The sequence below is a fragment of the Thamnophis elegans genome, chromosome 10 (assembly GCF_009769535.1).
Source record: "Thamnophis elegans isolate rThaEle1 chromosome 10, rThaEle1.pri, whole genome shotgun sequence".
In the NCBI taxonomy this organism is placed as follows: domain Eukaryota; kingdom Metazoa; phylum Chordata; class Lepidosauria; order Squamata; family Colubridae; genus Thamnophis; species Thamnophis elegans.
Genome location: NC_045550.1, coordinates 499,218 through 525,924, shown reverse-complemented (window position 1 = coordinate 525,924; position 26,707 = coordinate 499,218). Strand labels below are relative to the sequence as shown.

The 26,707-nt window shown below is 39.2% G+C and overlaps 1 protein-coding gene across 6 annotated transcripts in view; it reads left to right on the top strand.

Annotated features, from left to right (window-relative positions):
* Positions 1 to 2,249: 2,249 nt before the first annotated feature.
* JAKMIP3 (Janus kinase and microtubule interacting protein 3) overlaps positions 2,250 to 26,707 on the top strand; it is a 49,445-nt gene continuing 24,987 nt past the window's right edge. For 2 of the 6 annotated variants that reach the window (XM_032225698.1, XM_032225697.1), the window contains exons 1-7: positions 2,250 to 2,443; positions 7,516 to 8,013; positions 19,389 to 19,604; positions 20,949 to 21,068; positions 24,772 to 24,918; positions 25,476 to 25,607; positions 26,651 to 26,686. In XM_032225698.1, the coding sequence (XP_032081589.1) occupies positions 2,309 to 2,443; positions 7,516 to 8,013; positions 19,389 to 19,604; positions 20,949 to 21,068; positions 24,772 to 24,918; positions 25,476 to 25,607; positions 26,651 to 26,686 (1,284 nt within the window). In that variant the 5' untranslated portion in view covers positions 2,250 to 2,308. The remainder of the gene's footprint in view (positions 2,444 to 7,515; positions 8,014 to 19,388; positions 19,605 to 20,948; positions 21,069 to 24,771; positions 24,919 to 25,475; positions 25,608 to 26,650; positions 26,687 to 26,707) is intronic. The other 4 variants (XM_032225699.1, XM_032225702.1, XM_032225701.1 and 1 more) reach the window with 4 other exon arrangements.

The following is a 26,707-nucleotide window of genomic DNA, read 5'->3' as shown; positions in this document are numbered from 1 at the left end:
TATTTATGTTTATTTTGGGCTCGCAGCCAGTATGAGCCAGGACTGATAAAATTATTTCCTTTTAAGTCTGTTTGACTGTCGTCTGTGAATGAGCGAAGAAGGCGGGGGTCAGAACAATTTTTTATATTCTAATGTAGGAATTCTTTTTAAAAAACCAGTTATATAACTTTTGAGGGGAAACCACAGCTTTAAAAAGAATGTCAAATTTCATAGAAATCGGTGTAGGGTTTTTGGAAGAATGCTACTTTGTAATATAATTATTATGTCTTATTAATGAAATAATTAAGCAGAACAACCAAGACGGGAAGAAAAGAATAGAAACCCATCCGTTGCAACTTCACTGAAGATCATGATCTGCCAAGGAAGAAGCAAACCTTATTATATACCACAACTGTTAAATTGATATTAATATTGTGGTATATTTTTTCTGTTTGCATTTTGATTCTGTCTCCAAGCTTGCTTTTTCATGCATTGAAGTTAAAGGATCGTCCAAACCTTTAAACTGATCTTAAAAACTCTGTTTATATAAGATCTGGATGGATGCTGGGGTTTCTATGTTTGGTCAATTGTTGAATGATAGCAATGAGTTTTTAATCATTTTCTCCATTCAATGATAAATATCATTTGTCTTTTGCCACCCCTGGCAAGATTTATAACTACAACATATATTGGGGTTTCTGTTTGGGACATTGGGACCTTCAGCTTCAAAACAACTGAACCAGACATTATTATTATCAAAGCTTATGAGACTAAAAGTCCCAAACTTAATCTTTAGGAGTACTGTTGTTTATAAATCAATTTGATGCACACATTTTAAGGACTGAAATAAGGAATTGAAGATCCTTGTTTTGTCAAATATTTTAACAAATCTAAGATTTTTAAACAGCAACAATAACAATAACTCTTTTGTCAAGTACACTGTGTCCAGGTTCAAGACAAGCTGCGTATAATATGAAATATAAGATAAAAATTCAATTTTTCAGCAGCAGCCAGAGAACAAAAAGGGAGGAGCATATGAAAGTTTAAGACCTTCTCCTCCCAATTTCTATGTGAGAATATTTTGGTTGCATCCTGCGCTCAAATCACTATGAGACTCAGAATAAAATTGCTTTGTAGATTATAAAACAGTGACAGATTTCAATATTAGATTGGTTTCGTATTGGAACTTAATTCATTATAAATTAAGGATGGACGGTTCTTTGGATCTGAAGGGATAATGTGCCCATAGCACCCACCAGCCAGAGGTGGGTCCCTACTGATTTGGATTGGATTGGCTGAGTAAGTAGTAACTTGGCCTTCCACGATCCTGAATCTTGTTTTTTGCTTCTGTGCATGTGCAGAAGCATATTTTTTTTAGTACCGCAAATGCGTGCATAGCACACAAAGCCCGTGAGCGCACTGGCAGTAGCAGCAGCCAGAACCACCCCTGGCATCAGCCGTTCCTGTTGGCAGGGGTGCCATCTTTTCTTCTTTCTTTCTTTTAGTATCAGAGAGAGGACAGCCATGAAGGGCAGCTGAACTCTTCCAGAAAAAGAAAACTTTGCCAGGAGTTTTTGGTGGGTGCTTCATAAAGACTTATGCTTGCTCCCAACCACTGTTTCCTCCCTTTGGATCTCAAGCTCTGAACAGCCCTAATATAAACCATACAGAAGTGGAGTTTGCTAAAATGGCTGTCAATGAGGCAAACAAATTCACAGCGCTTTGGATGGCCCTGTTTAAAATCCCAGAAAAATACCAAAAATACCATTCCAAATTCCTGCAAATTCCCCCAGTTACAGCCTTTAGCTTGCTATAGCCTTTTAATACTTGCAAAAACTTTGTTGGGAGGCCACCTGGCATTTCTGACAAATAGTGTAGTGAAGATGTTTGATCCCCCTCTGTGGTTTTTCCCCTCAATCCCTTTTGTTCCTTTAAGCTCAGTGTATGCTAGAAACAGTCTTCCTTGGATTCACCACAGTGGTTATAAGAGCTGCGGTGGCGCAGTGGTGAGAGTGCAGTACTGCAGGATACTTCTGCTGACTGGCTGCAATTTGGCAGATCGAATCTCACCAGGCTGAAGGTTGACTCAGCCTTCCGTCCTTCTGGAAGGCTGATGGGTAAAATGAGGAGCCAGATTGTTGGAGGAAATATTGTGACTTTGTAAATCGCTTAGAGAGGGATGTAAAGCGGTTACAGAGGTCTAAGGGCTGTTGCTATTTCTATTCATGCAGGGAACTGAAACCATGTCGTGGAAGAGAATCAAGGACTAGATGAGAACGGAAGGTTCTTTCTGCCTGGGCCTTTATCCCTCTCGCCAGACCGTCTCACGATGTCAAAGAAGGGTGCCAGCTTTCGAGCTAAAGGAGAAAAACCGGACGCTTTGGCCGCCTTGCAAGCTGCTAATGAAGAGCTCAGGGCGAAGCTCACAGACATTCAAATTGAACTTCAGCAAGAAAAGAGTAAGGTGTGTACCTTTCCCACTTAATTTTTCCTCCTAAGGGTCCAGCCACTCACTTCTGGCTTCTCTCAAAAGTAAACTCTGCAGGTGAAAAATAATGCAAGATAATCTGTATTGTCACTTTTTGTTGTGTGAACACACCGGCACACATTAAAAAATGAAATTTTGATGCCAACTCTCAAAAGAGACCTCATACCCATACATACACATGCACATACATATGCTACACACACACACACAGTAATCAGTCCATTTTGAATACAGAGCAGAAAACAGAGTTTTGAGAGTTAATAAGGTTGATATTATATGGTATAAAGGTTCTTTCAGAATCTGGATGTTCTGCTTCGGATACGCACAAAACCTCCTCCCAGAAGGTAGCAAAGAAAATCCAGACATGGAGAGGATGTGCAGCATCTCTGACAATACTGCAGACTCTTGTCAAGCAGTGCTTAAATGCCATGTCCTGGACAGAAGGAAGTGAATTTCTGACAATCTTTTCTGCTGTCCTCACCACTCTCTTCCTGTCTGAAACAGTAATATCTCCAAACCACACAGTACTACCCTGTTTCCCTGAAAATAAGACCCCCTCAGATAATAAGCCCAACCAGGCTTTTGAGCGCATGCGCTAAAATAAGCCCTCCCAAGAAAATAAGCCCTTCCTGAAAATATTGCAACACAGCAGCAGCCATGAGGTGACCATGCTCTCCTCCTCCTGCACCTCAAAAATAATAAGACCTCCCCAAAAATAAGGGCAAGTGTTTATTTCGGGGAGGTGTCAAAGGGGGTCTTATTTTTGGGAAAACACGGTATGACGGGATGCTTTCAATCATCCCTCTATAGAAAGAGATAAAGACAGGAGAAGGAAGATGTGCTCTTCTCAGATGATGCAGAAAATGAGGTGCCAGGAGTGGGCTGCTGGGGATTCACAGGCGTTCAGGATAACCTCTAAGATTTTGTGCAGTTCTGAGAACCCCCAAATCTCACTCCTGGTCTGCCCACGCCTCCCATAAGTTCCCAAGCCACCCACTTTGGATGCAAGTAAGTGCAGGGCACGTGTGAAGCCTTGGGGAGGGCAAAAAATGGGCCTACTGGAAGTTTGGAAAGGCTGAAACCAGAGGGCCTCAGAAGCCTGGGGAGGCCATTTTCGCCCTCCCAGACATTCAAGGAAAGCCTCCGGAGCCCAAGGAAAGCAACCCCCCCCTCCACGGCCATGGTGCAGAAGGGTGACAAGGCCACACCCATGATGGCCATGCCCCCCCCCCAAGCATCTGGGCAGAGAACCCCTTGCTAAAAATGTTGAAGCCCATCCCTGGGTGCTACTGTGCCCACTTCACCAGTGTTGAGTGACCAAGCTAAGCTGCTGGTCAGCTGCACTGCCAGAAATTTGATACCACTAACTACCTGGATTATTAATACCCAGAGGTATATGACTATGCCTGCCTTTTCTGAAATCAACAGTGGTCTCTTTTGTTTCTCCTACATTTAAAACCAGGCCGTTTTTGTTATACCAGTTCATCAGACCTTCTATCTCCTCCCAGTAATCGTCTTCATTATCAGCCTGAATAAAGCCCACCAAATAGATGTTGTATTGTAATAGCATAAAAATCCAACTGCAGAAAGAAGTGGTGAACTTTAAACAAAGTCTTAGCCTCCAATATTACTCTGGAGGAATGAAGTCTGAAGATTGGTTTGGATCCATTCTTTATAGAATGTGCATTTTGATCAATTATTCAGTGCATTCTCTAATTGCTCCCCGTTGGAGGCAAAACCAGCTGCATTGTCAGCATGCTCTGTACATCAAGGAGTAGAACTGCCAGGATGGTCTTGGAAGGGGTGGGGGGGCGTTGAGGTAAATCCATTTGCAGAACACATCTGATTTGCTAATTTGGCCATTTCTCTAGGGCTTCTGGTGCAGGGTGAAGCTTGAAGCATGTGTTTGTTTTTTAGAATAATGAACCAAAGTTGAAGATGTATTTTGGTAAATATTTGCTTTCTCTGCAGACTGAGAGTTTTCATGAAATTTCTGTATTGCTCTGTCCCTGCTCCAGCTGGGTTGGGTCACAGCTTCTTCTAGATTTGGAAGTAATAACCACACAGTATAACCCACTCCTACAGTGGTGGGTTCCGGATTGCGTTCCAACTGGTACAGTTGGAATGGCCCCAGAGTCACCACATGCACGCGTGCGGCACACGGGCACCCATGCGCATCATGCGTATGCATTCTAGCGTCAAATGATGCTTCTGCAAGCCTCCATGATGCTCCAGCTGTTCCACGGAGAGTTGTGCAGGCACCATATGTGCCATGCCTGTGTGCAGAAGTGCCAAAAGCTTAAAGCACAGGTAAGGAGCTAGAACGGTACCCGGTGCTCGAGGCAGGATCCCGTACGCCCGTACCAGGGTGTACCACCTGCAGCCCACCACTGCACTCCTAGCTTTAGTCCAGGAGAGATGAGAAAATAATATAATAACATGAAGCAGCAGTGAAATCATATTCAAGAATGCTGAAATATAACATAACCCAAGATGGCGTTTGAAGAATAGTTTATAGTTTATAGTTTATTTATTTGTATGCCGCCCTTTTCCCTGAGGGGACTCAGGGCGGCTCACAAGTTAGGGGAAGGGGAGGACAAAACAAATTATGAACATAAAACAATACATTGTTAAAAGAAAACACAACTATCATACCATTCGGGTGGGGTTAGGGTCTTTAGCCCCAGGCCTGCTGGGACAGCCAGATTTTAAGGGCAGTGCGGAAGGTCTGGAGGGTGGTGAGGGTACGAATCTCCACGGGGAGTTCGTTCCAGATATTCAATATTCAAGAATAATGAAGAGTACATTTTGTCAAAGAAAGACATCAAGTCCTTTTTGCCAGAGGGAGACCCCCAAGAGAATGCAGCAGATGGGCTCCTTCAAACAGGGGTAGGATTCAAAAAATTTAGCAACTGGTTCTCTGCCTGGTTGCTGGGTAGGCATGGCCATGCCTGCATCATGGAGGGGGGCATTTTCACCCTTCCCAGGCCCCGGAGGGTCTCCTTGAGCCTCTGGAAGGGTGAAATAGGCCTCCCCCAGCCTCCAGAGGCCCATTTTTCATTCTCCCAGAGCCTCCACACAGGCCCTGCACTTACATGGCATCCAAATCGGGCTGCGTGGATATTCCTGGGAGGGAAGGTGTGGGTGGGGCCAGCCAGTCCTCGCAACTACCGGTTCAGCAAACCTGATGTAAAATTAGCATCCAGTTCGCCCGAACCAGTCCGAATCAGATAATCCCGCCGCTGCCTTGAAAGCTAGCAACCATGCACTGCCCTCCCAATTAGGTCTGAATTGAAGTTCCATCTCGTGGTAATTTTGACTAGCTTACATAAACTCTGAACAACCATTACTCACACCCCTTTTTGATGGCCTCATGTAACTAGAGTTTGTCAAGGAGCAGATCGTCTTAGCTTGGGTTTGGAATACTTTGTCTGTTAAAATGGGCCCATCAAGATTAAGAAGCATTTGTTTACATCATGCGGCAGTGGAATCATCTCATGGTTCAGTATTTGTTTATGTCAAGTGATAATGAGATCGCCTCAAAATTGCAGAATGTTTGTTTATGTATGGTGGTAGTGAGAATTTCAGAGTTAAGAAACAGCTGTTTCCCAAAGTTTCTGGATTGGCAATACAAGATTTTTATAAAACTAGAGCAGCACTATGGATAAGGACCCCACAACAGCATTTGTAATGTGGAAACCTATTTTATTCTATTGATTAGCATAGGATTAATATCATTACCGTCCATGGAAAATGGGCTCCTTGGATTTGATCTTGAACTCTATAAAAAGTTCATTGTAGCATTTTATTCCTTGCTCTTTTTTCCCCTTTGGCTCAAGTAACTGCCCCCTTTTTTAAACCATATTTTCTTTTTTCATGACTTGCAAAATGAAATAATTTTTGTGGAGGTTCACAGTTCACTAAACAGTTTTGTGGAAGTTATTGCAAATCATTGGAGTAGGATTTCACTTGTCTTCTACATGTTTCCATTGCAGTTCAGTTATATCTTCCTGCTCTTTAACTGGAAGAAAGTTAAAATGTTGGACATGGAAAGTGAATGTCTCTTTCATTTCAAAATCATTGCCCAAGCCACCCACTGTTCTTCAGAATTTACCATATTTTTCAGAGTAGAAGACACTCCGAAGTATAAGACACACCTAGATTTTGGGGAGGAAAACAAGAAAAAAATCCACCTCTTCCTCCCAGCAATTTGCCTCCTGGCAGCAAACGGCCCATTTCAGTTTCAGTTTCAGCACAGCCTGATTAGCACAAGCGGCTGATTGTTGGGCCTCCCATTTTCAGCCTCCTCACACCCTGTTTCTGCCTCTGTGTGCCCCATTTTCCGCCCATTCTGAGTGGTGGGGATCAGAATGGGTGGAAAATTATGCATGTGGAGGCTGAAAATGGGGCATGCAGAGGCCAAAAATGGGATGCGGAGGCCAAAAATGGGGCACACAGAGGCAGCAATAGGCAATGGCAATCCCTGCAGCCTGAAACAGCTGATGGTCGGGAGGCCGATCCAACCAACAATCAGCTGCTTGTGCTAATCAGGCTGTGCTGAAACGGAAACAGGCTGTTTGCTGCAAGGAGGCAAATTGCTGGGAGGCAGAGGCCAAAAGGTTTTTTAAAAAGGGTTTCTTAGAGCAATCTTCTGAAAGTAAAAAAAAAAGCCTCACCAGATGGAACACTTTCACTTCTTCTTTCCTTCCAGAGCTGTCTCTGACTTTGTCAGCCTGGGGGCTGCCTGTTTGCCGCTGATTGGAAGCGTTTCCCTTGGGTCGATCAGGGACTTTGCGGTGTCCCTACGATCAGCAAGGTTTTGTCTTCCCAGTCACCATCTCTTTGGGATGGTTTAGGTCCTGTCGGACCGTCCAGCGGCAAAAGTGTCATCGGCGGACTCTGACTGTCGAGTCCACATGATGTATCATCGCGACGTTGGCTCCTCCCTCCAGAATCATAAGAATTTTCTATAGTACATGGAATAATGCATATAACTCTGTGGTAAGATGCTGTTTTAACAGACTGAAGGCTCTTTCCTTGTCTTTTAGGCCAGCAAATTGGAGAGGGAGAAAAACCAAGAAACTAGGCAGATTAAAGAACACGAACAGCATAAAAACACAGTCATTGTAACGGAACTCAAGGCTAAACTTCATGAGGAAAAAATGAAAGAGCTCCAGGGTGTTCGCGAAGGACTTTTGAGGCAGCATGAGGCTGAGATTCTTAGAGTTATCAAAATTAAAGATAATGAGATTCAGAGACTCCAAACCTTACTTAACGCTGTACGAGATGGGACACCTGACAAGGTTAAGACGGTGCTCTACTCCGAAGCAAAAGAAGAGGCCAAGAAAGGATTTGAAGCGGAGAAAATTAAAATGCAGCAGGAAATTTTGGAACTGAAGGGGGCAAAGAAACAAGTGGAGGAAGCTTTATCGGTAGTCATTCAAGCTGACAAAATAAAAGCAGCAGAGATAAGGAGCGTTTATCACCTACATCAAGAAGAAATCACCCGAATAAAGAGAGATTGTGATCGGGAAATTCGCAAGCTGGTATGCAGTTTTCCATCATTTTGATGATTTTAATAGGAATGTAAATGTTCTTTCCTTGTTGTTTATACTAACAATAATTTAATATAGATGGCCATTTAATAAGGGGAAGTGAATGTTGTTTCCATGTTTACACTAAAAATGATTTAATATAGATGACCAAGCATCCTTCTTTTGGACAGCTAATCTAGATAGATCCTTCAGATCTTTTATCCAATGCTAATGAAAAGCTCATTAGATGTGGTTATCTCTGCAATGGATGCTCTGTGACCTTTTGTCACAAGCTGTCTCTGGCTGAAAGATTTGATTCTGGTCGTCAATTGCATTGTTGCCGTGTCATCTGCTCCAAATTATAATTAATTCCATCTGGATTATGAGCTTCACACAAAAATGAGTTAATATTCTGCAGAAGTTGGGATTCCGTTCTAACTTTCCAAAGTTGAAAAACAGGCATGTGATATAAGCGTAAGGATTTCTTTTGCACTTCTTGTATTGTGTATTGATTGTGTAAATGATGACATTTCTTTTTCAGCTTCTTGGGTGTGCAGATTTTACTTGCATTATTAGTTGCTTTATTGTTCTTATCATGGAGTAATAGAAGTGAAGTGTCTGAATTATATAGTAGGGAAAGTGTTTGAACAATGGCATTTGCTCTAGTGGCATTGCTGATAGTGTCAGATCTGGAAATAAAATATTGTTTTATAAATTAAAAACTTTTAAATCCCTGCTGAAATATAGTATATCTATTTCTATCTTTAAAATTTTGTATTCTATTAGCAAGTGAGTTGATTATGTTGGCAAAACCACAGAATGGTCTCCAGATCCAATATTTAAGTTAAGCATATTCACTTCAAGAATTTCAAAATCATTTCACAAGCTAATGTAAAAGAAATAATTACCATAGAATTCAGTGAAACTTATTAAATAAAGCATTGCTTGATGGTAGCCACTGAATTCAAGCTGAGTGGATTCATATGTGATATTTTATAAAACTATAAAGTACTTACATAGAGCATAGAGCTAGACATGTTTTTATGGAGCTAAATCCACGCCTGTAATTTCTTTCTATTCTCCTGCACATTTAAATTGCACGTATTTTCCATATAGAAAAATAAGTAATTTATAATGACTCTTACTTTTTTTCAATTTCCAGACGTATTTTCATTACAAAAATTTGCAAAAATCATTCAAAGTACTTTTGAAAGGTTTAAAGTGATATCTTTGGATAATGTGTGTGTGAGATGTTTTGTGTTTATTTTTTTTCCTCCCCAACAGGTGTTTAATTTTCAGATTTTGGGATTTTAATTGTTATAACAATTACGGTATATTGAAGTTGTTAAAAAATATTTAACTATAAGATTCAAAGTGATGAGATCCTGTATTTTGGGAAACAATTTTAATGCACTACCTAGGATAAAATAGTATAGTTTCTATAAAGGGAGTTTATAAAGGAATAACATTGACCATTGGCAATCAAATCCAATTTGTGAAATGCAAAAGCAAAAAGGGAAAACTGTTGCTGGTGTACTGTCTCTATTTTTCATAGTTATTTTCTGCTGTAATGTATTCTTTAGCATGAATTTAGGCAGCCTGAAATGTAGAAAAAGCAATGTACAAGGAAGGAAACAGAGAATAAGCTATGATTTGTCCCATCACTGTTTTTTCACCTCTTCCCTTCATAATCATTATTGTCAGGTTGAAGCACGGAGGATACATTGGTAACATCATATACTGGGATCTACAGTGTGAAGAGTGATATTGTGACAATGAACGTTTTCTACCTCAGAACTTTGCCCATTACTAATACACTAATTCTGTTTCATCTGATGTTGCCTGAATTAGAATGCTATTTAAAACTGTAGCTGTATCTTTCAACTGATCAATATTGCTTTATGGTTTTCAATGGATTGCAGTTGCTGGGATGTCAAGTCAGTGGGATCATCTCCGCAGCAATGATTAAGGCTCTTCTCATCAGCACCAAAGAAGCAGAAATAGTTTCTGTGTCATCGGTATAATTTGTCCAATTTCTATACTTCCCATCACATTTGCATGACATTAAACAGTTTACAAATAAACATAATCCATAATTTGTACTTGAAATGCTTCATTTTGTTGAGTTAGGCAAAATGAAAGTCTCAACTGTGTGAGGTTCACCTCCTGATGAATATAAGAGCAGATGTTATTTTCTTGGAAGGGGCTTGTCTTTTTTCAAAAAGATGGGGGGGGTTTTTCCTCAACATTAGCATAACATCTCTAGGAAGCGTTGGAAGCCTCCCATTAAAAAGCCTTGATTGGCTTTTCAAGATTAGCCAGAGTTGGTTAAGTGTTGCCACCTAATCTAGAGAAGAGTTCACTTCAGTCTGCCCTGTGACCAATATGATAGCTTCCCAGTTGTGGTATGGGACACGGTCCCCAGTGGTGGAATTCAAATAATTTAACAACGGGTTCTCTGCCCTAATGACTGGCTGGGTGGGCGTGGCCATGTTGGGGGCATGGCCAGCGGATGAGACAGGCAGCACTCGGCCTCCTGCACTCCCCTGAGAGCAAAAACGGGCCATGAGGGGTATTGTCCTCACCCCATTTTGTGCCTAGACCTCCCTGCAGCCTCCTGGGAGCAAAGACTGGACACGGGGGGAGTGCTGCATCCCCCACGTGCCTCATTTTGGGCCTAGTAGGGCTCCCTGCAATCTCCTGGGCTGGAAGCAAAAACAGGCCGCGGAGGGACTCCTGGATGGGGCGGGGCAGGAAGGGGTGAGGCCAGCCAGCAATTTAACAACTGGTTCACCCAAACATGCCTGAACTGGCTGAATCTCACCACTGTGTGTCCCTAAATTATCTCTTTTTCCCCAAATGTTTAATCTTTTCCTAATCAAACTCTTTTTTTTTCTAACTGCAGATCTGGTACTGATTTCATAAAGTACCAAAATTGTATTTAAAAATGTCTTCATGTGCAAAGACTGTACAATTACACAACTAATTATATGTTTCAGGATAAGTATGAGATTAGATCAGTTTGGAAATTCTGAGGCGAGACTTTAGCTCTTATTAAACAGTGTTATTGAATCTGTCCCATGTAACAGTCTTTTGCCTTGCAGTGGAATAAAACACATATATTCTTAGTGGCTTAGAATGGTTTAAGTCCTGAATTTCCATATAAAAAGTATCTCTGTCAGGAAAAACATCATTCTTTCACCTCAGAGCTACCAGTTGTGGGATGGCCTCCTGACAAGGACTTTAATAGATAGCAATTCAGAAACTCTAGATAGTTTGGTGTTTTGTTGAAATCTCTCTTCCCCAAAGCTTTTTTTCCTTTTTGAAATTAGTTTTGCTTTCTTGTTCTCTACCTGCTTGAGAATTTCTTTTGAGCTTCTCTTTAGGAGTAGCAGAAACAGAAAACGTCTTTTGTTTTGAACGTGGAAAAAAGCATTTTGTGGTGTGTGAGGATGACCTTGGAAGACAGGAGTAAGAGCCTAACAGTGGTCATGCGAAAGGTATCTCGGCCCAAAGAAACAGAAAGTGACACCCTCCCTGTCTTTCTGGAAAATAAATGCTTTCAAACTTGCAATATTTGGTTACTGTAGCCTTTAAGTAAAGCCGTATGCTTTGTTTCTGGTCCACTTCAAAGGGCTGACAGTTTGCTCAACTCTTCTTGGAGGGCCGCAGTTCAGCAGAACACAGCCTAGAACAGGAGTATCAAACTCAAGGCCCACGGGGTGGATCCAGCCCACGGGGTGCTTATATGTGACCCTGGAAACAGCAAAGGACCGGCCCACAGGGCCTCTGCCAGAAAAAATGGCACTTGAGGGGGGCTGCATGCGGGGACCCAGAGCTCCGCTTCCAGAGGGATGCAGCCAGCAGTCAGAGCTGAAAATGGAGCTTGTGAGCCCGTTTTGCTGGCAGAGTCCTTGGGCCACCACAGGTGCTCCCAACACGAGTGATGTCAAGTTTGACACCCCTGGCCCAGAATATTTTGGATATCTTGAGTTTTAGGGAGTTTGGAGGATATATGAAGCAAAACTGAATGCCTCCTCCTCCTCCTTCTCAGTCTTCCCAGTGCCTCCCTTTCCCAAGCTTCCAACTGGGAAAATTGAAGGGCTGAGACTGGAAGACTGATTGGTTATGCTGTGTTTGAAGTTGAGGCAGCTAAAGGGAGGGGAGGAATGGGAAGAGGGGGAGTGAGTTGGTTGGATATGTAACAGGAATGATGCAGTGTGAAGTGGGTTAGACTAGATGTCTCCTAAGCGCCTTTCAACTCTCTGATTCTATGATATTGGGCAATTAAAGGCACACAAAAAAACCCTCCTTGGTATTTTTTCCCACCAAGACATCTCTGCCCAGGAATACAAGTTTCATGTGAATGTTTTGTGTAGGAAATATTTTGCACACCCCTGGCTCTTTGCAATGTTGCAGCCTACTCCTTTGTCAGAAATGGTGGAGGTTCTCCTGATAAATGTGTTCCTTTCTTTAGAGAGACTTCTCTAATTCAGAAACTTCTTTGAAGGCTCATCCTTCCAATCTGAGAATAGCCCACTGGGAAGCATCTCCCTCAACACTTCCTGCTATGGTGGTTAACTGAAGCCCAGGAAGGCAGAAAAGCTGTTTCCCTCCTTTCCCTTTGGCCACCTTGTAACTAGGCAGGTGCAAAACTTTTGCACTTGGGGGAATTTCACCAATACATTCTTCTGAAAAGAAAATAATCAAAGACAATTCTCTTTAATCAAACTGAACAAGAACTAATAGGAAAAAATGATTCAGTTTTTTGTGGATGTAGATATTCCCATCAGACAAATTTAGGAAAATGGTAAAGGCCAACAGCTCATTTGACAAAAGTGTTACAACTAACAAACCGCTGGAGAAATGCAACCTATTAGATAAACTATCAGTTTATTAATCAGGCAAGTGGGTGACATTTCATGTTTGTATTAATGACCCCATTCAGTCATAAATCTTGGATTGCTTCCATCTATGAAAATTGTACAGAGAAGTAAGTTTGATGTATGTAAGTTTGATATATTTTAGCGTTTTAGATTAATGCCACAGAAAAAAAAGCAGATAAGCAATTCATGATGCAGTAATTATTTGTAATGTTTTTTCTTTCTCATGTCATCCAGAAACAACATATTAATCAGCTTGCTACTGAATTATTCTAGATTTAATTCATTAAATCATATGATTGAACAATATATGAAACAGACAGGGGATCGCCAGGAATTTTCTATGTTTAACTATAATTGATCAAAAAAAAAAAAAATCCCCCCGCTGGATTTACCTGAATTTAAAACAATTTCTTTGTGCTAATGCTTTATCAAAGCTCTTGAGCTCATTCTAGTTTGCATATTCTGGATAAAAGTTCCTATTGTGCATAATACATTTGGGGGATAAAATACAAAAGAAAGTATGACTTTGAAGATATTTCCTCTTTATTTAATACCACATACAGTCATATCATGTTCATCATCTTATTTCTCTTGCTTCTTTCATCCACACAACACCTAGACACAAATTAGGAATTGATCAAAGCAAAAAATAAAAAAATAGAAAATACACAGGAAAACATGTGTCCTTCACAAGAGATCCATTTATTTTCAGTTATTTACTGCAAATATCAAGTGAAGTATTAGTTAAGTCTACATAATGAATTGTATTTCTGATTCATCACACAATATTTTTATTTATTATTTCATAGGCCATTGCTGAAGCCAACTCTACTGTCTCCTTAATTTCCTTTTTCCTGATCAGAAGCAGCATTAGATTGATTTGCCATCATTCTAGGACACGAGGTCAAAAATTTAAAGAGCAAAATTCACCTAAGGCCGCATGGGAATCTGCCATGCAAGGAAACCGCCAGAAGGGGATTTGTGAAATCACAGGTTTGATTGAACTGTGCAATATGAGTCCCACATGGTTAAACTTTATCAGGAGCAAGGAAAGATTGTATAATGTCACTTGGTCCTTCATATCAGGAGAAAAAAAATGATGTGTCAGGTAACCCCAAAACATTCAACACAAGAATGTAACTTATTTCAAACATCTTAATGAGGAATGGGGCTGTCATATCAGATTCTCATACCTATGAATGGTTATTATAATGTCCATACTAGCAATAGCAATAGCAGTTAGACTTATATACCACTTCATAGGGCTTTCAGCCCTCTCTAAGCAGTTTACAGAGTCAGCATATCGCCCCAACAGTCTGGGTCCTCATTTCACCCACCTTGGAAGGATGGAAGGCTGAGTCAACCCTGAGCCGGTGAGATTAGAACCACTGAACTGCAGATAACAGTCAGCTGAAGTGGCTGCAGTACAGCACTCTAACCACTGCGCCACCTTGGTACTAGAGGTGGGTTGCAGCTGGTTCGGCCTGGATCCAGTGAACCAGTAGTAGCTGCGGCAGAATGTTCCACCCACCCTTCCAGACGCTTCTACACATACGCATGAGCTCTCCTGAACCGGTAGTAACAAAATTGGCAACCCACCATTGGTCCATACAATCCTAAGGTCAGGGTTTAAGGAGCATTGGATACGATCCCTCAATGCTACAATAACCTGGAATATTACTGCCCATCCTCTTTTACACAGATATACAAACTTGCACGGGAACTTGGGTCACAAAGAATCCACAAACTAAGATACTTTTGCAGATGTGCCGCTCTGTCTATAAATTGTAATATAGCCCAATTTACCAAGGTGACTCTACACTGGTAGACTGAGATTCATTACTTATAATATGTAACATGGAAAAATAATCTAAAGGCAAAGATTTAGAGAGAGACCCTTGCAATAGAAAATGTTTACATGATTTCTTATGACTTTCATAGGTGTGCTTAGAAAATGGGGAAAAAACTGTAACTCAGTGTTGAAATAATAGAAAATACTTGTAGCTCAGGTTTTAGATTTTGGCAGTGGTTTGCTTTCCAAGCCTGCCATTTAGCTCCCAAACCTCCCAAACCTCTCATCAGCAGCAGGTCTTCGGTGAAGCATCTTGTTCTATTCCTCTTTAGTTTACATACGTCTTGTGTGCCGGTGGGGTCAGTTGGTCGCATCAGGTTGAACATATCAAAAGACCCCAGTCCCCCCTTCAACAGCATTTGCAAAAGATTTCAAGCCATTGCTAGAAAATAAGAATTATCTGAGGGCTCTTTCAATAGACAGCTAGATAAATCAATTATTGTTTTGGTCTCATCTCATGTGGTGAGATGCCTTCCAAATGACACATTGTCAGTTTTCACAACTTGATCCCTTCCAGATAGGTGGACTACAGCTTCCATCATCTCAAACGAGGGACACGCTGACATCTTGACTAACACGCTTATTTATTTTCTACCGTCTCAGAATTTTAGTTGTTCCTTTATTAATAACCAACTAAAATATACGACAAGGTCTTTGAAAGACAAACTTCTGATGCTACATTCTTGATATACTCCATTAGAATTTTTCCTGCAGAAAATGAGGAAGCTACATATTAGTCAATGACCAGGGATGGATTTTCTAATAGCTGCGCCCAGGAAAGATTTGATCTTTTATTTTGTACAGAGACGTTTCACATTAAAAATACGGCCTTTTCTTTTCTGCAGTTTCTGCTGGTATACGCTATTTACAAAGCTAATGGAGACCATCATGCTATAAGCAACTGGCCCAGCATTAACAATTACGTGTTGGTTTTAATGCAGACTGATAAATAATAGCCACAGCTCTGAAAGCCAGCTGAATTAAAACACACATACAAACAGTAGTGAGGATGGCAGAGACTGTAGAGAGAAAAAGAGACAAGGGGGGGGGGGGGAAAGACCCATATTTCATAGCACAATGTTTCCATAATTGGCAGCCGTGGAGCTCGCAAGCTGTTTATTAATTAAAATGCAGTCTTGGTAGATGCAACCTGCTAAATGCGAAGTGGAAGTAGCCATGCTGTTAAGCAAGGCATTTCCTTAAAGATGATTGGTTATTACTCTCATGTATATTCATTGAGTCTGTCTCACAAGTAGGCCTTTTTACTGAAAGTAGGTGGTGAAAATTCTAAGCAAGGCGAGAGATGGACAGCATTGCTTTCCAGAGCAATGAATGAAAGGTGTGGGATACCTTTGGGGGGGAGACAGACCTGAATGCTGATGCAGCCCTCCCAGTGAGTTGTGGGTTTTTTTTTAATCGTATGTCTTCTTTGTCTTGGGACTAGTACGGAGCAAATATGTTGCAAGAAAATGTTTGCTTGAATGTGTTTTTTGTATTGGAGTGGATATATTTGTTTCATTTTTCTAACGTGCTCTCTGTATAATCTAACTTTTTAAATTTGTGCTCTCATTGTTTTAAATAATCCTTTTAATAATCCTGTAGTAACCATAGAAAAGGTGTATTGTGTCGTTTTGCTGTGGGTTTTTTTAATGCATAAAATATATAATCTTTTTTTTTTTTGCAGAATTGAAAATATTAATAAGCAATGTCATTGACTGAACGTTTTTGTTTGAACGACTGAACGTTGTCATTTTTGGGTATGCATTTCTATTAAAGGGGAAGGCATGTTGAGATGAATGGAAATTTAGCAGTCTTCTATTTTATTTTTTTTAAAGCCCTCTTTTATAGTTAGAGCTTTTTAATGCATTTACGGTAATGGGAAATGACAAAAGGCAGAGGTTGTAGTAGAGCAACCTAATTGTACATTTACACGTGGGTAGGTAGGATTTTAATGTGGTCTAAGAAATGTATGTTTGGGGGAGTAGTGCAATTGCAGTTTAGTTACATTACAGATGTGAAAATAAATTATCCTTCCCTATTCCTTTGTGTACAGTATTTCCTTGGAATGTACTGACTGAATGAGGTTTTATGACTGATGTTTTCTCTAGCGTGATGTAATGGTATGTGGGAATGAGCTGGGGAGATGGAGAAGAAATATCGCCTAGGGAACAGTCTGATAAGAGGGGCCATCGCCCAGAGCCACATAATGGATGCAGAAAGACGCTCAGAAGAGACTGTCCTCAGGCTGCAAAAGAGATAATGGGATATTTGTACATCCAGACTTGCAAGATTCTCTTAATGTAACCTTACAATAAAGTAGAATTAGCTCATTTCATTGTGTTTCCTTTTGTTCTACTTGGGAAGGCCAACAGGTATGTTCAAACAAAATCATAAAGGGAAAACAAAGACAGCATAGCTCAGAGGTGCTTCATAGGGCATGCAGGCAATTTCCACCACTATTGCCATCCATATCCCCCAAAGAAATTGGCCAAAGACCCCTATTTTTTTTAAAAGAATCATGTTTTGTTTGCATTTCACCTGAACAGCATGTTACACATGAAGGGAAAAGAAACTAGCAGAAAACTGAAATTTGTCTAAGTAGAAATGTCCGTGTTGAATAGCAATTCAGGATAAATTGGTCTTACATCTTGACCAGTGGTGGATTTCTATTATTTTTACTACCATTTCACTCATGGATGAGCACACCCATGCACGCACATGTGATGCTTCTGGGCATTTACAGAAGCATCCAGGTGGGTGGGCGGAGCGTCCCGCCACCGCTACTACCAGTTCGCCCGATGCGGGCTGAACCGGCAGCAACGCACCTGTGATCTTGACTCATTAATTGGTGCTTTTCCATCCACAGACACAGTTTCCGTGGGCTTCCCTAGCATTTATAAACGTATCAAGCCAACTTAATTTGTTTTAAATGTAGCTTGTGCTGCTGCCTCTTTAGTTTGTAATCCCTTTTATCCAAAGTTAGAAAAACTAGATTTGGAGGCTGCTCTTAACTAATTAATCCTAGGAAAAAAAATATCATGTATGTTGACTCACTATTTTGAAGTCCATAGCTGGCTGCCTCGGTTCAATTTCAAATTTTTCCAGTATCTGCTATAGACATCAGACTATATATATACTACAGTACCTTTTAAGAAAAAGTTCTGTTTGGCTGTCCAGAGAATAGGTTAAGATTCTGCTGGGTTTAAGATACTGACAAGTAAACATAGTTTTATATTAGAATTTATGAGAACTTTGAAAAAGTTCCAAAAGGGCTGGAATCTATTGGATATGTTGTAGCTTGTGAGATTTTGTATCAAGTGTGGGATTGTATTAGATCAAGGAACATAAACGGAACGGGTGCCTCCAAAGCGTAGACATAATTCATTCAGAAGTTTCGATTTTTGTTTCCCTTATGTTTACACTCAGATTGATGAAGATTTTAAGAATTGGCCCAATATAACAGGAAGACACCAGGTTGGGTAATACTATTTATAAAGAAAAAAATAAGAGGCCTGGCTAAAAAATTTTGCAAATTCGTAATGAACTCATGTTTCAGATTTTTTTTTAAACCATCCTTAGGTAGTTAGCAAATTAGAATTCTTCCATAGAAGTGGAAATGTTTACCTTAAATGTAGGTTCTCTACATGTGGTGGCCATGTATATAGCAAATGTATTTATTTTCTAGGTATATTTGTGGTCTTTTGGGAACTATTTTTAAAAGTGTAAAAATAAATGAATAGGGTTGCAGTAATCATTAGCCAGCATATAGGACCATTGTACTAAATGGTATTACGTGGCTTCTTAAGATAAACAAAGTTCCTTCAATCCTTGAAACTGTAAATTTCAAATAAGACCCTGAACACTGAGGAGCATTTTTTAATATAATCACTGGCTGCCAAGTAACTATCATTGAAAAGTTGGCATAAACAGCAACACGGGTCTTTGGTGAATTTGAATTCTGTAATGAAATTGACCTAGTGAATGTGCAGATTCAAGCCATGTGGGCTTTTGTAACTGGCACATGAAAAATTTGTAAATGCACAAAGTGCATATCCAAGACTTTTGGGGTATCACCCCAGGTGTGACAACAGCAGGTTTATGCCATAATTTTTCAGTTTTGGTTTTCAGATCTTGACATTTTGTGATCTCCAGTTCTTTGTCTTCTTTCTACTTTCCCCTGGCCTCATCAATTTTCTACACTTTCTTTTCAACCACAGTTAAATTTGGTTGTGTTATGAGCCCAAACCTCATCAGTTTCTATTCGGAAATCCCACAATCTGCTCCTTCTTGACTACTTTTTAAACTATATGTTACCACATGTTTCATTACTGTACTGTGTTTCATTACTGGCATATGATCATTTTTACAGATGTTCCAATGAATCACTTTTGGTGACTTTTTATGATGATGATGATATGATGATGATGATGAATTATATCTTTAATTATACAATAAAAAGACTTTTATTGCAGCATTCCAAACCTGGTTCTGCTTACCAATAATCGTGGGTTGGAACTCTATAGAACTGGATCCAGGGTTTGTTCACCGCTTTCTGTAATCTAACGTGTTCCCCAAAGCCAGGATGCAGCCAGTTTCCATGGCAACTGAAGAACTGTACTGTTTGTGATTGTATTTTATTCTCCTTGTAGATGGAGGAGATCAAATTTAAAGACAGAGCAGTCTTCGTGCTGGAAAAAGAGTTAGGGGTTCAAGCTGGGCAAACTCAGAGACTTCAACTCCAAAAGGAGGCTTTAGATGAACAGCTGTCCCAGCTCAGAGAGGCCGACCGGCATCTGAGTAGCCCCAAGCGGGAACTTCCTCATCCAAGTGGTGCAGGAGACACTTCAGATCACTCAGGAAGCCCTGTAAGCACTTTCTAGTAGTTTTCCCTAAAACCACAAATTGTGCCAAAATCTTGATGAGTGACTGCCCAGGCCAGCAAAGTTGGTTTTGATTTGCTTGCTTGCTCGCTTGTCTGTTTTAAAAGCAAGTCGGGATGTCGTCAGATGACATCCTGAGCTTCTGGTTTGCTTTTATTTCGCCAGCTACTTGCCTTTTTTTTTTAAGCAACTGTACCTTCCCTTGAATGTGTGCCTGATTTGACATGGTGAGACTCACAACGCAAACTTACAAGTTAACCTTTTAATAGCTGTCTGCTAGTTTTCATGGAGGCCTACAAATATCTGTAAAAAAGAAAGATGATGGCAAAATGAGTCCTAAGTCTCATGACTAATCCTGAAGGATCGATTGTGCTTTTGATGTTAGTCAATGTTCCAAACTCTAGAAAATAAATGAGATGCCAACTAATGTGCTTTTTCTTCCATACTTTACGATTTCTTACTCCATTCAGTCTAAATTCACCTTTTATCTTGGCTTTTGACGTAACTATGCCATCTCTTCCAGCTTCTGTGTTAATTTGCTAACTACAGATTTTTCTGTCACATTTGTTAAACTTTTCTTTGTTGAATCTCATCAAGATTTCCTTTGTATTGCTGCTTAATTTGACCTATAGATTTTTTTTTCAAATATTGTCAACCCTTTTGCCCAAAGCCTCTCCTGCACCTATTGAATGAAGAATCCTAGCCCTGTTGAGTTTCCTTGGTTCTTAGATGCACATGTTTCCTTGAAGCAAAGGGTCACACATGAAGCATTCCAAGTAGATTAAAATTGCTACTAAATAGGAACTCAGGAAGGAAATGCTACTATAACTAAATTGCTTTTTGTTCAAAATAAACGAAGTTGCCTATTCTTATATCTATATTTAAGTGGCCCATGTCAGTACTCTGTTAAATTCACAGCTCCATGGGAACCAAATGGATACAGTGGTTTGTTGCACACACTTAATACAAGTTATATGTCAGTATTAATAAATATATTATCATAGGAAAAGGATACATGACACATCTAAAGTTCTCAATTCAACAGTGGCATAAATATGAAACACAGTAGTAATTCTCAATCATCTATTTCACATCCCAAAGCCACACTTGTGAGTCTGTGTTTATTTACACATTTTGTTTTCATTTGCCTCTTCTCCTGCATAATAGTTTCTTTCTTAATTTCTGTCAGTCTCATCTTTTAGTATTAAGGTACAGATTTTTAGAATTAGTAATGGATGGAATCTGACAAGGAAGAAGGTGGGAATTGGTAGAAAGTTCTAAAAACACTTTTCTTGTTGAACAGTTATTTGCAGTTGCTTTTTGTTTTAGGAACAGCAGCTGGATGAAAGGGATGCTCGGCGTTTCCAACTTAAAATAGCCGAATTAAGCGCCATCATCAGGAAACTCGAAGATCGGAATGCGTTACTGTCAGAGGAACGAAATGAACTTGTAAGAAATCATGTGCTTTTAATTTTTAATTTTTTTTTTAAGAAAACCCTATTTGGCTAACTGTAGCTCTGTAGGAGAAAGTTAGTCTCTTGGCTCTGGAAGTCAAAAATTAGGAGGATCCGGATAGCATCTTTTTAGATTGAATTTTATGAAAAGGTATAAATTTTTTTGTACTTATGTCTTTTAATAAAATTTGTTAGTCTGAAAAGAGGCACCCAGAGATGGAGAGGAAAAAAATGCCTGAAAAATCAAGCCAATGAATATTATGGACTATGCTTCTGCCATCTCTGTGCATTTCCCTGTTGATAGTAGCAAAGAAGGACCGGGATGGGATGGGATGGGAAAATATGACTGTTCAAATCTTGCTTAATCTCTCAATGGACTTTTATACCATCATTCATAAAGCCATTGGGTGAGTCCATTAATGAGGGACATTTACACACAGAGTTGCATGGAGTTCCGCTTTCTCGTGAAGATGTGGCTTGTAATTTGGGACTCACGGCTTCACTCTCAGCTCCTGGTTGAAGGACAAGTGGCGGTGATAACTAAGAGGCCTTTGTACTGATTCATCTTGTTCACTTCCTTTTTGATTTGCAATGTGCTCTACCTGGAGCTGCTGTTGGAGACAAGCCAGAAACTGCATTTTGCCCAGAATACAGAAGCTTGTGCATTTACAGGCATTAGTATTTGTTCCTATGAATTACTTTTCCTAATAAATAAATTATTTGATTTTTTTATATAAATGCAATTAGATATTTATTTAAACAAATATTTCATTTAGAACATTGAAATATCCCACTAGGCAAGGCAAGGCTAGCAGATTCTATGCTGGATCTGATTTGGATGCCATCATTCACCCTTTGACTTCTAAACCTGTAATTTTAAAAAAAATCTTCTAATTTATGGTTTATCACTTCTTGCATATAATATATTCTATCTGTATCATTAATTTAGATATACATATATAATTTAATCATGATTTGCCAATTGCCCGGAAAAAGAGGTTAAAAATGAAGTTTTGCAATAAATTGACTCTTGAATTAATTTAACCAATTATTCACTGAAACAGAGTTATATACTGCTCAAAAAAAACATATTTGGTAATGGTAAGTTCATACTTATTTTATAAAGATATTTCAAATTTGGGAGGAAATAGAATAACAGAGTTGGAAGGGATCTTGAAGATCTTCTAGTCTAACTCCCTGCTCAAGCAGAAAACACTATATAATTTCAGACAAATTATTGTCCATTCTCTTCTTAAGAACTTCCAGTGTTGGAGCATTCACAACTTCTGGAGGCAAGTTCTGTTGCTGATTAATTGTTCTAACTATCAGGAAATTTCTCCTTAGTTCTAAGTTACTTCTCTCCTTGATTAATTTCCACCCATTGCTTCTTGTCCTGCCCTCAGGTGCTTTGGACTCCTTCTTCTTTGGGGCAGCCCCTGAGATTTTGGAAGACTGCTATCATGTCTCCCCTAGTCCTTCTTTTCATTAAACTAGACATACCCAATTCCTGCAACCATTTTTCGTATAGTTTTAATCATCCGGCAGAGGAAAGGAATAATGATGTCATTGAGATATAATTTCGATTGCTGTGGTTTGTTTCATGGACTTTTTCAATTTGCAGCCACAACTTAGAGATAGTTAAATACATTTACATCCAGCCAACCATTCCTTAATGCAACTCTCTTCAAACCGACAAATTACACAGATGACATTTTCTTCCCGTATCTGAATAAAATTCCATTTAAAGGCTAGTTAATGGCATCTGTGGGGGTAAGATTTATTTTTCATAGAGCTAATGCAATAAACCATAGTGGCATATACGGACAGGGGAGACAGAATACATTTATAGAGGTCATTAAAGCAGCAGATCTGTAGTTAGATCTGGCGCTATTTGTGGGATTTATTTAGTAGAAGAGGCAGCTGAGAAGCTTTCTCTCAGTTCCTTAATGAAATTTTAGCCGTGCAACTGAATATTTTCCCCAACATATTTCATTCCAAAAATAGTGGGAGAACATCTTTCAAATCATATTGGTATTCCTAAATTGATAATTAAGTATGCAGATCATATATTGTTTTGCATACAATTATGAGTTCTATCTTAGGAATCAAGTAAAGCCAAATACCAAACACCTAGTGGATGGAAGGGAGGGAGGGAGGGAGGGAGGAAGAAAAGAAGGAAGGGGGGGAGGGAGGGTACAATTAAACATTTGGGGATCATTTCAACATATCTTTTCATTGATTGTATGCTTTGGAAAAGTGAAAACATAAACCTAAATGTGTACATTTGAATCTGCTAATATGTATTAGGTTTGAAAACAGTATAAGGCAGCCTTTCGGCGAATATGCTACTCAAAAAATCTATACAATTTCCAGAGAAGATGTTATTTGCAGCGGTCCAACACATCTGGTGGGAAACAGATCAGGAAAGGCTGATAGGAGGTTGCATCGTGATTGTAGTCTAACTGCTACTGATTCAGTGGTCACTTCTGTTATGATTTTTAGAATATTTATGTTTAAAAAATTTCAAGAGTATAGAAGCTGTTGCCCATGAATCAATATGTTCAAGTACACATAACTGGTAATACAATAATCTAATGTTTGCCACTTAACCTGAAAGAAATGTTACACGCAAATTTACCCTGTGTTAACGATGGTGTGATCATGGTTTTCAGTGAATTAGCCACAGAGCAATAGAGGAGACTTGAAAAGTGGCATCATTTCCTCACTGCAAATTGATTGCAACCATCTCTATCCAATCAGAAGGGCACAAAATAGGATTTTAATATCCTTTGGGGATGCATGTAGTATTTTAATCAATCACACCCCTAAATCCAATTACAAATCACCTGAAATGTCCCTGAAACAGAGACATTTAGTATCAATGAAAAGACCGTATGGAGCAAAAACCTAGCGAAAATTCAGAGAAGCTAAAAAAAACTTTCTATGAGCTGAATCCAACCATTATGACCTTCCATAGGACTATGAGGAAAATGAAAAAGCTTGGTGAAATATCAATAATTGTCATCCAAAGCAGGTTTTTTTCCCAACCTAACTCCCTCCAGATGAACTCAGATTGAAAAGCCCAACTGCCGGCAGCTGTGATCATGCAGAGTGCCAGGCTGAGGAAGGTAGAGCTAAAGACTCACAGAAAGACATGTAAGCAGACTCTGCTGAAAAGGGGAAAATGTGTTTCTGAGGGCAAAGGGATGTAGAACAAGAGTAGAAAGAGGGAAAGAAACATCTTCAAGGAAAAACTAAGTCCAGTTGCCATTTGAAAAAGCATCTTTGGGACTCAAATAGAAGAGCGGCTTAATTCCAAACTCTTACAGGTGTCTTCCACGCGTTAAAAGAATTGTGGTTGTTTTGGAACAGCCTCCCATCTGAGATCTGAGGGATTCCCTTTTCAGAGAGCTGTGGAGACCTGACTTTCCCCCCAAGAATTGATTGTGCTAAGGTGGTGGTTGAGCTGCAAGGATTTTGGTTTGGCACCTGGAAGAATTCCTAATCGTTTTTAACCATATTTTAATGGATTGTTGTGAGCCATATAGAGTCATGATATAAGATAGGCTGCCATACAGTCTTTCAATAAAATTAAGTCACTTTGGTTAGCAATAGCATCCCTTATAAATGCATTGGATTTTGTACGGCAGCCGCACTTACACAGCTATGTAAATATTTTTTGTTTCTCTACTTTTCAGGTGAAACGTGTACGAGAATCTGAGAGCCAGTACAAACCACTGCTTGACAAAAATAAACGTCTAAGTAGGAAAAATGAGGACTTATCCCACACCTTACGTCGTATGGAAAACAAACTCAAATTTGTAACGCAAGAGAACTTAGAAATGGTGAGTTCTTGTACAAATGAATATCAGGTCACTACAGAGTTCATTAGTGATAGGTTCTGAGTTTTAAATTTAAAAAAAAACTTTGAGCAAAATATTATTGCTATCTAAAATTTTGCTAGCCATCTGAACTCCTTGAACCAATTCAATTTTCAACTCTGAACAGCACTTCAGTTTTGATAGTTTTTAAATGTCAAAAAATCAGGTGAATGCTATTCAAAAATGAATCTGAGCACATTCCATCCTACTCAGTTTGATTAAAATGAATAATGCATTCTGGGGAGAAAGTGAATGGGACAAAAAGAAAAAGAGCAAGAACAAATGAAATTCTCCAGTGTTTCTAGGTTTGTTTTATAATAGGTTTGTATATAATATGTAACTCATTGCGCTGAGACATTTCATTAAGGACACAGGAACTGTTGCAGTAACTTACTGGGGTCAATTTAAAATAGTGGAAATCATGTGCAGTCAAGCTTAACCAGGTAAGGTAATAGATAAATAAATTCCTATAACAAATAAGTATTCTAGCAATTTCTCGGTGTTTGTTCTGTTCCTTTTAGAGGCAAAGAGTGAGGACGATAAGAAGGCCAAGTTCTTTAAATGATCTTGATCAAAATCAAGATGAAAGGGAAGTTGACTTTTTGCGGTTGCAGATCATGGAGCAGCAGAATATCATAGATGAGCTTTCAAAGGTAACCAAAACTTTTGGTCTTCTTGGCATAACATTGGCTAGACTGTCTCCTTCTGTGTGGGGGGAAAAAATAAGACCTTAACTTAATGTACACAGTATAAGATGAAAGTTATTAAGCAGGGCTAAACAGAAAGTCGAAAATCTTTCATTCGATAATTCATGTAATATCTAGACAGATGGACAAGATTAAATTTCTGAGCTATATAATTATATTAATTATAACTATATAATTATATTAATTATAACTATATAATTAATTTAAGCTAAATGTGATCATTGTTTTCTCTTGGCAAAAATCTACCTTTCAGATTCAGTAATCAAAAAATGTTCTATTGTATTTCACTTCACACAGTAAAAGTAAAAGGCATGATTAAAAAAACTGAACACTTAATTCATGTTTCTACATTTGGGATTCGTACAGGGAGATGGAAATTACTTTCCTTCTTTGTGGCATCATAGTACACAATTTTATCTTGCTTGCACTAGAATTAGAATAAGAATTTTTCCAAAATTTGGAGGGTGTGTAGTCAATTGCCTCCCCTATCTCTTTTTTTGTTTGAGTTCCATTAAAATGAAATTAATGTATCAGTACATTACTCTGATGTTGCCCAGTTATGTTTGATCACAATTCCTTAAATGCTAGGTACAAGAAGTCATGGGAACTGTGATCTAACATTCAAGAATTTGTCTGTTATCTGAATGAAACTTTCACAAATTTCTTCAAAGAAAACCATGGCCTGATAAAAGCTATAGAACTTTAGGATTAGAGTTCTTTAAATCCAGAGTTACTATTGGGTGGGGGTGGGGGGGGGCCCTTCTGCTAAACATTAGATATTTTGGTATTTGGATTCCCAGGTAGCATGGCTGTTGATCATCCAGACAGGTCTAAATATCTAATTAATAATTTAAGAGTTATATCTAAAGCCAATTGCACAATAACTAGGTGCCCAAAAGTATGTGGATGAAAAGGAAATGAGGATATTCAAAATCTTTATTACCATCATAGAAGCACCCTAACTTTTTATTTTAATTCTTTTAAACTAGACTCTAGAAACTGCCGGCTACGTGAAGAGTGTAATCGTAAGTAACATTCACATTTCA